General features: G+C 40.7%; 2 protein-coding genes across 2 annotated transcripts; one reads left to right on the top strand and one right to left on the bottom strand.

Annotated features, from left to right (window-relative positions):
• Positions 1–195: 195 nt before the first annotated feature.
• LOC103776850 (transmembrane protein 14C-like) lies at positions 196–1,846 on the top strand (the record flags this gene model as incomplete). The annotated part of the gene is made up of 3 exons (XM_008944376.1): positions 196–346; positions 1,487–1,571; positions 1,789–1,846. Coding segments are annotated over 3 exons (294 nt in total), but the record flags the coding sequence as incomplete, so codon positions are not given.
• A 2,931-nt stretch (positions 1,847–4,777) lies between these two features.
• Positions 4,778–12,265, bottom strand: LOC103776851 (serine/threonine-protein kinase MAK-like; the record flags this gene model as incomplete). Its single annotated transcript, XM_008944377.1, has 6 exons — positions 4,778–4,932; positions 7,252–7,380; positions 9,602–9,676; positions 10,597–10,728; positions 11,540–11,670; positions 12,075–12,265. Coding segments are annotated over 6 exons (813 nt in total), but the record flags the coding sequence as incomplete, so codon positions are not given.
• Positions 12,266–12,504: the final 239 nt, after the last annotated feature.

Here is a 12,504-nt window from a genome sequence, read left to right on the forward strand (position 1 = left end):
TAGGCTGTGGAGTCTCCTGCTCTGGAGAGATTCCAAACCCTCCTGGACATGGGGATCCTGGGCACCCTGCTTTAACAGGGGGGTTGGATGAGGTGATCTCCAGAGGTCCCTTCCAACCCCACCACGCTGGGATTCTATGATTTTTTTTTGTAGTAACAAGAACTTGTAAGTGCTGTTGTTCAGTTTGCAGGCTAGCTTTATATCTGTTCTTTTACTAACTGCTTTATCTTTCATTTTATTCAAGGCAGCGTCCCTTCTCTAGCTGCTGGGCTTCTTTTTGGTGGCTTAGCAGGACTAGGTGCTTACCAGCAGTCCCAAGACCCAAAGAACGTGTGGCTTTCCCTTGGTAAGTTTGGTGTAAGAGGTTCTAAAACCTTGGTGGTCCTTCTGAAGTGGGTGAGAAACACCAATCTGTGCCAGATTAGTGCAGGCACAGGAAACTTGGGTGTGAAGGAGCTTTTCTAGTTTATGGAATAAAAGGGTTTGCCATGGTGACAGCACTGTGACAAACAGCACGTGGTGTTGAATATTGGCTTGGCCAGACATCTCAGAAGAGCAGCATATGTCTTCTTGTGTGATATGCTGTGGAAGAAACAGTCTGAAGTAGAAAGAAAAGAGGCAACAGTCTATTCTGCCTGCATACAGGAGATGGGACAAGTTTTGGTGGGTTTAGTTTGCAGTTGTCCTTCACTTGAAGGGTTAAAGTGACAGTAGAAAGTAGTATGAAGGGCTGGAAGAGCTCAGGGGAATCTCAAGGACTTCCATCACTGCAGGACTTTTAATCTAAACCAGTTAAACCAGTATCTGGCAGGAACTGACCTTGCTTTTGGGCACTAGGTTAGCCATGATGACCTTTTGGGGCTCCTTCTAGTTGTGGAACTAGGCCATAGCATTGTTAGTGTTATGCTTCTGTGGCATTAAGATGATTTCACACCACTAGGACTTGATCATACGTACTGGAAGACTTTGGGAAGGCCCTGGTAGATCCTGCACGAGTGAAAAACCACAAGTTTCTAGGCAGTGGCACAACAGGATGAGCAGCTTCTGGGTATCCTGACATGGTGCCTTCAGGTGGACCTCTGGAAAGCAGTGTTGTGTCTAGGACCACACCTCCACCTTCCTTTCTGTGAAGAAACAACAGCCCAGTGATTTGTATGTGAATACTAAAGGGATTTTTCCAGACAGAATGAAATAATGTGGAGTCATGTCCAAACTGTTGATCACTCTTCCAGTTTGATCCCTTAGATTGCTGTTTGCTAATTATTGCTTCCAAGTGGGCTTGTTTTTAGCTGTAATATTTAGGGCCAACTTCCAGTTCAGAATGCCACAGAAAAGGGATTTTATTAAAGTGTTAAAATTTATTAAAATACCATTTGCCTCCTACACAGTGAGCTGCCCTGTAGACATGGGCCTGCTTGGCTGGCACTGCTAAATGTCCCAGAGCTGGTGTTTTCCCAGTGGTTCTGACTGACCTTCTTCTCAACAGTGGCCTCTGGAACCTTGTCTGCTGTGATGGGGATGAGATTTTACAACTCCAGAAAACCAATGCCTGGGGTGATTGCTGCTGCCAGGTACTCACCTGCCTTTTGTTCTGGAATAAGCATTTTATTGAACTTATTTATTGATCATGTTGGTTTAAAAATGTTATGTGGCAAGCTCTGTGAAGGATTAAATCTTCTGGTGGGGTTTGGCTGCACGAAATCCTGTCAGCCCTGTTCTTCCTCCTTCTTTATGGGATTTTTTGCCTGCACTCCTTTGTTTTTTAACACCAACTCTTCTGTTCAACAGTTTACTGATGGTTGGAAGGCTGGGAATGCAGATGATGGAGAAGCCTCTTAAGCCCTAAGTCTGTGGCAGGTCACTTGAAGCCAAGGTGACTGGGAAGCCTGAGAATGCAGCTGCCTGGACGTGCTGCAGGGAAGCAGCAAAGGCACTGCTGCCTCTGCAGTGCATTTTTCATATCCTGGCACGTGTGGGTTGTGTCTTTAAAGGACTGACACTGAGAGCCACTTGTTCCTGTCTTCAAAAATGGGATTTTGGTCTTAATGTTCTGTGCTGTGAAGCAAGAAAATGCAAGTAGAGAGTTAGTTTAGCTTCTGGTACTGCCACTTAGTGTAGGCCAAGACCTCTTGGCACTTGCACGCAGGCAGCTGCAGGATTGGAGCTTAAATCTACGTCTGGACTTGGCATTCTATAATCATCTGTGCTGCTAAAACAAGGGCAGAGGTGTTGCCAATTTGTCACTAGTAATTCATGTAACAAACGTGCTTATTCCTTCACCTGCTCCCTTTCCTTGCCAGTTTATCTGGCCATGGTGTTTCCCAGTTGGGGGCTTTGCTCCCCCAGCACTGGGGATTAAATCTGCTCCCACAAATCATGGAGCAGGCAGATGAGGTTCCCCTGTGACACAACCAATGCAGGACTGCTGCTTGCAGTTATTTCTGAGCAAAAGTGCCCAGCTAAATGTCAATTCTTTTCCCTTTTACAGGTTATGAGTCACAAATCCAACATGTGCTCTATTAGCTAAAGCTGAATTGTAGGCGTAGCTTTTGCATTTTGTGAGGGTTAAGATGTTATTCTAAATAAAACAACTCATTATTACAAACTTGTGTTCTAAACAACTATTTTTTCCTCTTTCAGCACTCACCTGGATTGATAGTTTGGTGCCTTTCCCCCCCCCAGGATCTATCTAGGACCATAAATTGTATAAATAATCCCTATTCAATTCCCTGACTCTAGTAAATATAAAAATCCCCTGAACTGTGGGCAGCTGTGGAGAACAAAGTATTCAGACAAGTCTATTAAACTTTGTTTTGAGAGGAATCACCTCTGTCAGGTTTGAAAAATGCCCTGTGAAAAATTTATTGAAAGACTGAAGGGCTCAGTTGATCAGCCTTTGTCCTCAGTTGATTCCCTTGATCCCTAAAAATCATTCTAAATATAAACCTGCCCTCCAGAAATAATCCTGGGAGCTGCACACAGCCAGTAACAGATCCCTCTTCTGCTCTCCTGTAACCTGTGTCCCTGTCTGCACAGATCCTGAGCTTGGAGCTCCTCAACCTTCTTCTTTGGTGGCTGGTGCTGGGAAGAGATGGAAGCAGTGAGGTCTTGGACTGGTGAGACTCTGGAGTTGCTCTCAGTGTTGGGAGGGTGACAACTTGTGCTCTCCCTTCCCTCTTTCCAGCAGGAGAGGAGAATTTCCCAACACTTGTCCCACTTTGATTATGGACAAGTAAAGGCTGTTATGGTTCTGTCAAAGCTCTTTCCACCTTCACTAGCATAGGGTAAGGACAGCAGGTCTCTCCTAGCCCTATTTCATGCCATAAATAGGACTTTATTTATTTTTGGTTTAGCTCTAGGTGGTTTAGGGACACATGATTAATCCATTCCTTCATCAGGCTGTGCTTTTAACTATGTCCACACTAGAGAGAGGGGAAAAAAAAAGAGTTAAATTAATAACTTTTTAAAAAATGATAAAAGCAGTGCATTTATGGCTGTTACAGAGTCTGAGGTTGTCCTTCATTGCCACAGATATCCCTATCCCTCTAGAGCTCTTCCAGTTCTAAAGTGGCATTTTCTTTAGGTGCTGTTTTCCTAACAAAATATTTGACTTTTTGGTACAAACATTTCCAGGAAGTCCACATAACCCATATTATGGCACATGAGGTCAACAATAGGAATTAAATTTTTTATATGCAGTTATAAAAGCCATAAAAATACATTTATTTTCTTTTTTTTTTTTACAATGCTTAAAATAATTAACAGCTTTACATCTTTAAACAACATACTCCTTTGGTATGTGAAAATGGCAGGTTTAATTTAACTCCTAAATGTAAAGCATCTCTTCTAAATGCAGCTTTTAACAGCAGCAGCTTAGCTCAACGTCCTAAAAACAATTTCTTGCACACTGCAAGGTCCTTTTTGTGGCCTATTACCAGAAAACTCAGCCTAAGAGCCAGGGAAAGTACTGGATGAACATATAAACAGTGAGGTATTGCATTGTTAAATGCTGGGTGTGTTTTCAGGTACCTAAGCTGCCCTGTAAGATCTCAGCCAGAAAGCCACAGCTTCCAAGAACAGCCCAGCAGTCTCCCTCATGTAGTTCCTTCAACTCCTGCAGTGCAGTTTCAGGCCCTGTGCAGCTGTTTCCCAGTTGTGCTCTATCACTCTCTAGCCATACATGGGCCACGTTTTCAGGACATCCTTGGGTAGTATTTATCAGCAGGTCGCTGATGTCCTAGAACAATGAGTTACAGTCTCATTGCTTTGATGAATATTTGCACATGACAGAGCCTGAAGTGACTTCTTGGGTCCAAATGTGTTCTGAAATCCCTGTGGTGTTCTTCAGGAGACCCAATCTGTGCTTTCACCCTCATCTTTTCTGGCAAGGAACCAGTTTAACACTGGTCCTGCTCTGCTTCAGCCCCTGGGTACTTCAAGCACGTGCCAACAGTGGACGTTGCCTTGGGCAAACAACCACAAGGGTTGTTTTTAGAGTAGGAGGATAAGAGATCCATCTGTAGAAAAAAAGTTGAGTGAAATCTACTTCTCAGTAGTTTTGGCAACATTTGTTCTACAATACCTGAAGAAATCCTACCTCAGAGCCAGTATTTTAATGTGGTATTGTGGGTGGTGTACAGGTAAGAGAACACAAGGTCTGTCTTCCTCCTTTACCATTGCATAGTCTTTGGAAAAATCAGAGCAAAGAGGCATTTGAGGTTTCCAGTGCAGGAGAACTGCACACAGCTGATGGAGTATCTACAGAGAGTGGAATTTTTTATCTGTTTCCCCCATATTTGGCCACCCAGTCTGTTCTTCCATGGACTGGCTGAATTGCTGGTGGGCGGGTAAACGTGTTGATGTTTTTTGCTGCTGAACTGAAAGCAGGGCCTGGTAACTGAGCACGAGCAGCTTTGGTCTTCCAGGAATAATCTGAAAAAAAAAAAACAAGAACTCTGAATTAATTCCACCTCCAAAGGTATTTCACTCCTTCACAGATGAAACAAGGAGAGCTGGAAGATGACTCGGGGTGCTCTGGGGTGTTAACACAGCAGGATGCTTTGGTCTCTGATGTGTTACCCAGAGTTATTTTCAGATAAGGTTAAGGTTCCCTACTATTTGTGTATCTTTATAGTAATTCTCATTTTGTTCTGCAGCAACCCCCTGAGAAAACACTGAGCCTGAAATTCAGTGGAAAAACTGATGCCAATTCTGTATCTTCTATTACAGAACTGCTACAGAATGGGAGTGTTTGTTCTTCTTCCCTCAAGTATCTTAAAAATTATGTGATTTTAACATGTTTGGGTCTTAATAAGGTCATTTGGGACCTTTCTTATCCAGACTCTTGTAATACTTCATTGTTTCTTTAGCATTCCTAAAGTATATTCTGTCCCTTCCATTCCTATTCCATAGTTTAGTCTTCTTTTATTAAGTATTATTGATGGTATTATTTTTAATCTAATATTTTTGTGTGTCCCCCTATGTATCATTCTGATTCTTACCACCAAAAAGAGGTGGGTTTCCATATTTTTCAACAGCAGGTTGAACTTTTGAAGTAACACATGAAGATAAAAGACATTTATAAAGGAGGAATCCCACAGAACTGAAATGAAGGGTCAGGTCTCCACCTTTTTGATAACTAAAACTCTTTATTAGAGGCTGGAATTCCCTGGTTTTTTATCAGTCAAGTACAGCTCCAGCAAAACCTCTCTTGCCACTGGAGGTCACTTTTCTCAGGTCGTGGCATCTTCCTCAGGGAAACTGATCTTTTATATTATATTAATTTATCTAAATGATGACATTAAAAAGAAAAAAAACCTTAAAGTGATGAGAGTGGGAACAACTGAGAGTATAACTTATTTCAGTTTGAATAACACCAAGCAAAGGGTCACCAAAAAGGCTAATGTTGAAATATTGAGAGATAGGAGGAAGGGACCTTTCAAGGTCTAGTTCAACCCCCCTGCAGTCAGCAGGGACAGCTTCAACCAGAGCTGCTCACACTTCTTTTGCTGTGGCCATACCAGGTTGTTCTTCAGTTAAAGAATTCATGATTAGTTTAGGGCCCTGCTCTTTCCTCTGAAGTATCTACAGAAATGTGCTGCTGGGTTTGGCCAACACCAGTTTCTCCTGCATCCTGAGCACCTCTGTTCATCTTTGAACTGGAAATGTACCAAGAAGGAAGGTGCTCAGAATGTCACCTGCACTACAGAGGATCCAAGGCAACAGCTCCACTCAGAACAGGTTCACATTGTTTTTAATTAATGAATGGAACAGTTCTTCAGTGGGTTTGTTGATGTGCTGTCCAGCCACCTCATTGCTGTATCACAACTATCAGGGACTGGCCATTTGCCTTCTCCTTTGGCTTTGGCCTTCCTTTGTGTAGCAACACTGAAAATTTCACTTCACAAAGCACTGGAGATATTTCATGGGTATAAGAATAGTGTCAACTCAGTGTCTACAGCTCTACAGAGCCAGCACAGTGAAGACACAGTGAAAACCTCCCCCCTACATGACCACCACAAAAACCAGAGGCTAGAAACCAGACAGGGCCAGTGAATAAGAGAAAATAATTTTAATTTACTGTTTATCCTGTATCTGTAATATTATTTGTGAATTTCCCAAGTCACTTGATGAAAGTCTTTGCCTTTTAGAAATTGCTGAGGCCACTCTAAGCTTGGATCAGCATCATCCAGTTGCATGAAGTGACATTCAACCAATTAAAGACCCACACTTGACAGCCCCAAGCTGCATCAAAGTCACTGTCAAGAAAAATCCTCCAAATCCACTCAAACCTAAGTCTTTTTTCAAATGTGAATTTATCAGTTTTGCACACTTACTAGCTGGTGACTGTATCACTCTCCACTAGCTACATAAATCATGCATTTCTGTTTGTGCCCAGTCCACATGACCATTTACTACAGAGTTCTAGAGGTTAGGTATTTTACAATCCTGCTCAGCCCTTCACCACTCATGAACAGCAGCTTAGCAAATGGACCACACCTCCTAGAATTAGAGTTTGTCCCTCCATTTTCTCTTTTCCCTAATAAACAAGAGTAGCAATTGATTCTCTAACTATCAGGACTGCCTCTAGACACCTACATTCAACTCACATATCTTAAGAACAATTCATGCCTGAGAATTTTACTTACATAACTCAAGGAAAATCCTACTAAGGGCTAATCAATCTCTTAGGAAATGTGAGAAATGAACATTTCTCTGTCTCAGGTGTGTGGTAAAAGAAATGCTCCTTACCTGAGACAGGTGCACCAAGAGGAGCCAGCTGTACCCGTTGTCCAGCTGATCCAGCTTCTTTTTTATGGAAGGAAGGGATGTAGAGTCCTGGGGGGTTGTAAGCAGCACCACTGAGAAAGCCAGGGTTTCCTGTGGGCATCACAGAATTTTAGTGTTTCCAGCTGCATTCAGAAAACCTTGCCTGCTTTTTATAGTCACTTCAAAAGAGATTTGCAGTGCCACAAGAGTACTAAGTATGAGAGGTCTTTAAAAACCCCCTAGTGCTTCTCTGTTGAGCAAAAAAAGTATATATATTCTGTTTGTGCCTTCTGTTAATTGAACCCTTTACAGCACTTAACAGATCCTGTTCATCTGATCATTAGTCCAGCAGGAGTACAGACAACAGAGCAGGATAAACATTTAATTAGTGCATCATTAAGCTTCAACCACACAGGAAGGTTTACACCAAGCAGGATCTTACCTTCTCCTTACAGCTGCTTGCTTTACTGGAAGCTGATTGAAGCACTGCAGTATTTGAAAAGCAACACTCAAGGGTATTATGCTCAGTGTGTTTGGTCTAAATTTATCTAAAATCATGGAACCACACTTCTCTTGTGGCAAGTGGTGCAGCACTTGAAGTTGACTCTGCTTGGCCTCCCACAAGTCAGACCCAATTACCCTCTTTCTTTAACCCTAGTTAGAATTCTGCTGTGCCCAGTTTGGATCCAGATCTTTACAGCAGTGCTACCTTGGGAAGGCTGACATAACCATCTTCATTTGCAAGCTGAGAAATGTGCATTTCCACACAAAATTAGTACTGAAATTACTGTCCAGTGGCAGAGGGATCTCTAGCCATAATTAGACTCCCTGCCCCAACAGAAATTTCTTACCTTCTCCACATGTGTCATCACTTGGGACAGTGTTAAGACTGTGCTGGCACAATGTCCAGAGAGAAATGCTTTTCTCTAGTGGTGTAGTTCTACATTCAGAAGTATTAAGTTTGTGAACTACAAGGCCATACACAGGAGTTTTAATCTGACCTTAATCAAGGGTGAGCAGTTTTATCACTAATCCTCAGCATGGTTTCAGTGGTAGTTGCAATAGAACACAAAATCTCTGATTTGCCAGTCTCCAGCACAGTAAGAATGACACCAAAGTCCTGGTGAAAAACAACTTTTAATAAAATATTCTCATACAATTTTAACTTTCTTGTAGTCTTCCAGTTGTTCTTCCTTTTCAGGAATTAGCCTGAAAAACAAAACCAAGTTTTAGTGGTTCATTCACCTGCCTGTGCACACAGACACACACTCTCTTATTCTCCCAGTTCCTAATTATTTCACTGAGAGTGATTCATAGCTCTGACAGCTCAGTTGCACCCCTTAAAATCCTGAGGTGTGTAAATAAGAACATGACAGGCCTCAAGTAATATAACCTCAAAAGGGCTATTTCTGTCTGGTTCTTATCTGCAGCTCAGTAAAGCTCCCTGTCAAAAACTGCTCACCCATTTTTTGGTTCTTCTTACCTCTCCATGTCCAGTGTTCTTTAACTCTGCTGCTGGAAATGGAAGGGTACAGCCAGGAGGAACAGTCTGGGTGAGACACAGAGGTCTGGAGGAGGTGATCTTTTGTTGGATGAGAAGAAGGAAAGGAGGAGAAAAAGAAGTTTATATTAAACTAACAGAATAACTACAAAAAATAAACCCAAAGCATACTAAAAAGCACAGTTCTTACCTTGGACCACTGCTGTACAAGAGAAGGGGTTCTTGCTCTAGAGGTGTTCATCCAACAGGCATCCAGGTCTGGCAGCAGGTATATAAGAAAGGCCTCATGGCCTTGATGTTGGCAAGTGTGCCATGCTCTGGCCTCAAAAATACCTCAAACACATCCTGGATTCTTCCTGAAGGCATGGAACCATTTGAGGTAAGCAATGAGTTCAAAAACACCCTGGGAAAAGTGTGTTTAGACACAAACTAGGCTGCCTGGAAACCTGAGTTTCCACCTTCCTGGGCTAAGATAACTTCACCAAAAATGTATGCAACCCAAGTGCTGTGAAATCAGGGTGACAGGATCTGAATGCAGAGACTAGTGAAGTCCTAAAGTTCTGCTGCTTCCACTGCTGCTTTAGGATCACTTCTCCACCACCCAGCAGCAGTGCAGTGACATGCTGTGGCTTAGAATTAGGGTGGTAAAATATTCCCTGGCTTTTAAAGCACAACAAGTGCCAAGAGACTAGAAGGAGTCACAATGGAGAGAGCAAGGTCTGACAGATTAGAATGCAGTTTCATTTTCAGTTACAAGTGCAATTTTTACAAGAAAATGTAAAACATTAATAGGATTGTGCAAAGAACCAGACTATAATTGCTACTAATTACCTTTTGGATCCTCTAATTTTTCATTCAACCTTTCTTTGCATGAGAGCTTTTCAATAGGTATAATTAAGTTCTCATCTGTAGACAAGGAAAATGAAAGGAAGAACAAGTTGGAAAGATTGAAATTTAGAAAAAGTTTAGGAAGAACCTGGTTAGGGGATGTGAAAGAAATGAGAAAAGCAAGACAGAATAAATATCTCATTTTTTCTAACTATAATGTCTCATTCCTAGGTTTTCTCAAGGAGGAAATGTTACTCTTACAAGTTACTTTTCAAAGTCCTTTCTAATAATGGGATAAAAATGTGATATACCACCAGTGCAATCACCTCCCAGTCACACACAAACATCTAAACCACAAGTTTACATGTTTAGAATATTAGGCAGTGCTTTTATTCTGTGAGCACAGCACCCACCATCTTGTCTGGAGAGTGCTGTTGGAGAGTGTTCCATGGCACACTGACCAGACAAGGAGGAGATCAACTATTTGCTTAGATTAATACAGGAAAATAATGGTCTAAGAGGATTATAAATGTGATTTAAAATGTGATTTACCAGCAGTGCAATCCCATCCCAGTCACACAAAAACATCTAAACCACAAGTTTACACGTTTAGAATATTAGGCAGTGCTTTTATTCTGTGAGCACAGCACCCACCATCTTGTCTGGAGAGTGTTCCATGGCACACTGACCAGGCAAGGAGGAGATCAACTATTTGCTTAGATTAATACAGGAAAATAATGGTCTAAGAGGATTATGGACACACTTTATCTTGGCAGAACTTCATAACAGGGGCTGGTCTATGCTCCTGTTGTCCTCTGGAAGCAAAATAGATAACTTAGATATAAAGAAGTTGTTATTTTAAGAGTCTGTCATTAAAACAAGATAAAAAACATGTTAGTGTAGAAGCTGAGCCTGACAACAGAAGTTAAACCAGATGGTCTTAACTAAATTTATTGAAGTATCATGAGGTATGTGATCACTTTTAATTACACTTCTACCTGTAGTATTTCTGTTGAAAGTCACTCCTCCTCCACTCTGAGCTAGGGGTTTAGAGAACAACTGGTTGTTCCAGGTTCCATGTGATCCTTCTTTATTGACTGCTGCTAGAGAGACACTCTTGGGGTTTACACCTTAGAAAAACAAACCATGAGAAATGTTATAAATATCAATTTTCATATGTAACTCAACCAATGAAAACCAAACACTTCTAGAACAAGTAAAACAACTGGAATATTTACTGCATTTTTTGTAATTTAATATAAGCACCATTAAAAGAATGTCCATTGATTAGATTTTTCAGCCAAACCATGAAAACTAGAGACACTGATTTAAGAACAATTCTCTTAATCATCTCCAGAGAACTAAAAACCTTTTCAGTACAGTTACTTGGTTTCTTATAATCTCATTATTGATATTTTTGACTCTCTAACACAAATTAAATACACCTATAAAAAAACCAGGGTTCTCAAGGCTGAAATTAAATCAGTTATTCAAGGGATAAGTTAAAAAACTTCTTTTTACCAAAAAGGTTCTTGTTATTTCAGCATGTTACAAGCATTTCAAGAGTTAATGTCATTGCACAGCAAGAAAGCAGCTCCCAGATCTCCTGGTTTGTGTTACCAGTAAGTAATTTCTAAAGTAATATGGATAAATAAGAAACATGCTCCTTGGAGGGAGTATTGTCTTCAGTGCTGAAATCTTATTTTTCCACCTGTGCCTTTCTAATTGAAAACTCTACTAAAACCAGAAAGACATTAGAAGCATCCTTATAAAAAAAAATAAAGGTTAAGAAATACAGATGAACTTTCCATTTGTGTCACCTTAAAATTTAGCCTGGTTATGAAAAGCAAAATTATCCACTGTGACATCTAAAATTGAAGTGTACTGCACATGGATTGCCCACAGCTTCTCTTTTCCATATGTACTGACTTCCACCCTTACCAGGGAGGTATCTTGACTGTCTCAGATAGTACTGCTTTGCTGATGGATTTGATCTTCCTGAATCATTTCTCATCAGAGCCTTATTTTCCACTCCTGGCTGGATACAGCATGAAGCTTTTGGTTCTGGGAAACTGAAAAAAAAAAAAAATAAGATCAGAATGATCAAACAAGTTGACCAACAACTCCAAAATATGACAAGCTGACCTTAGCCCAAAGAGCACAGTGCTCTTCTCTCATCCTAATTTCATCAGTGGGATTTATTTCCACAAAGGAACAGCTAAATCTCACACCTCCTGAAAATCTGACTTGGGGTTTTGAAGAAACAGTTTCTGCAAACAAATTTGGTTCATTTTGTATATTAGTGCTGCTAAATCAACATTACACCCAAAGCTGATCTGCTCATACAGCTCTTCACATTCTTGCAGAATTTCAGAATTTTGGTGACAAATTTTAGCAGATCTGTCTTAATCTACAAATTTACTGGACACTTTACTAAAGAATAAATAAATTGTGATTTTATAATTATAGGACTTACCTAAAAAGACATTCTTTGGTTTTCTTTTCTTTTAAGTGTGCAATGCTTGGCTTCTTGGAACATGACATCACAAACTCAGTGTCATCCAAATCATCCCAGCTGTCCACAGCCTTTATCAGAGTTTGACCCCATCGTCTCCTGCAGGTTTTAGGACGAGCTGCAGCATTCTGAGGGCCACTAGCTGCATGTTTCTAGTTAAAGAGAAAAAGAAAAAGCTTCAATTTAATTCTAAAAATTAGTCCTTTGTATTTAGTTCACCACCTTAAGAACCTAGAGAGGATTTTTCCCACTGTGCTGTGCCTATTTTGGTCACAGACTCAGAATGTTTTTAATCACAAACCAATATTTTCCATTCTACAATATTTTTTCCACAACCTTTTAATTTTAACATTTATTATTTTTATTTTATTTATATTTTATTATTAACATG

The sequence above is a fragment of the Merops nubicus genome, unplaced genomic scaffold (genome assembly GCF_000691845.1).
Source record: "Merops nubicus isolate BGI_N331 unplaced genomic scaffold, ASM69184v1 scaffold17037, whole genome shotgun sequence".
NCBI lineage: Eukaryota > Metazoa > Chordata > Aves > Coraciiformes > Meropidae > Merops > Merops nubicus.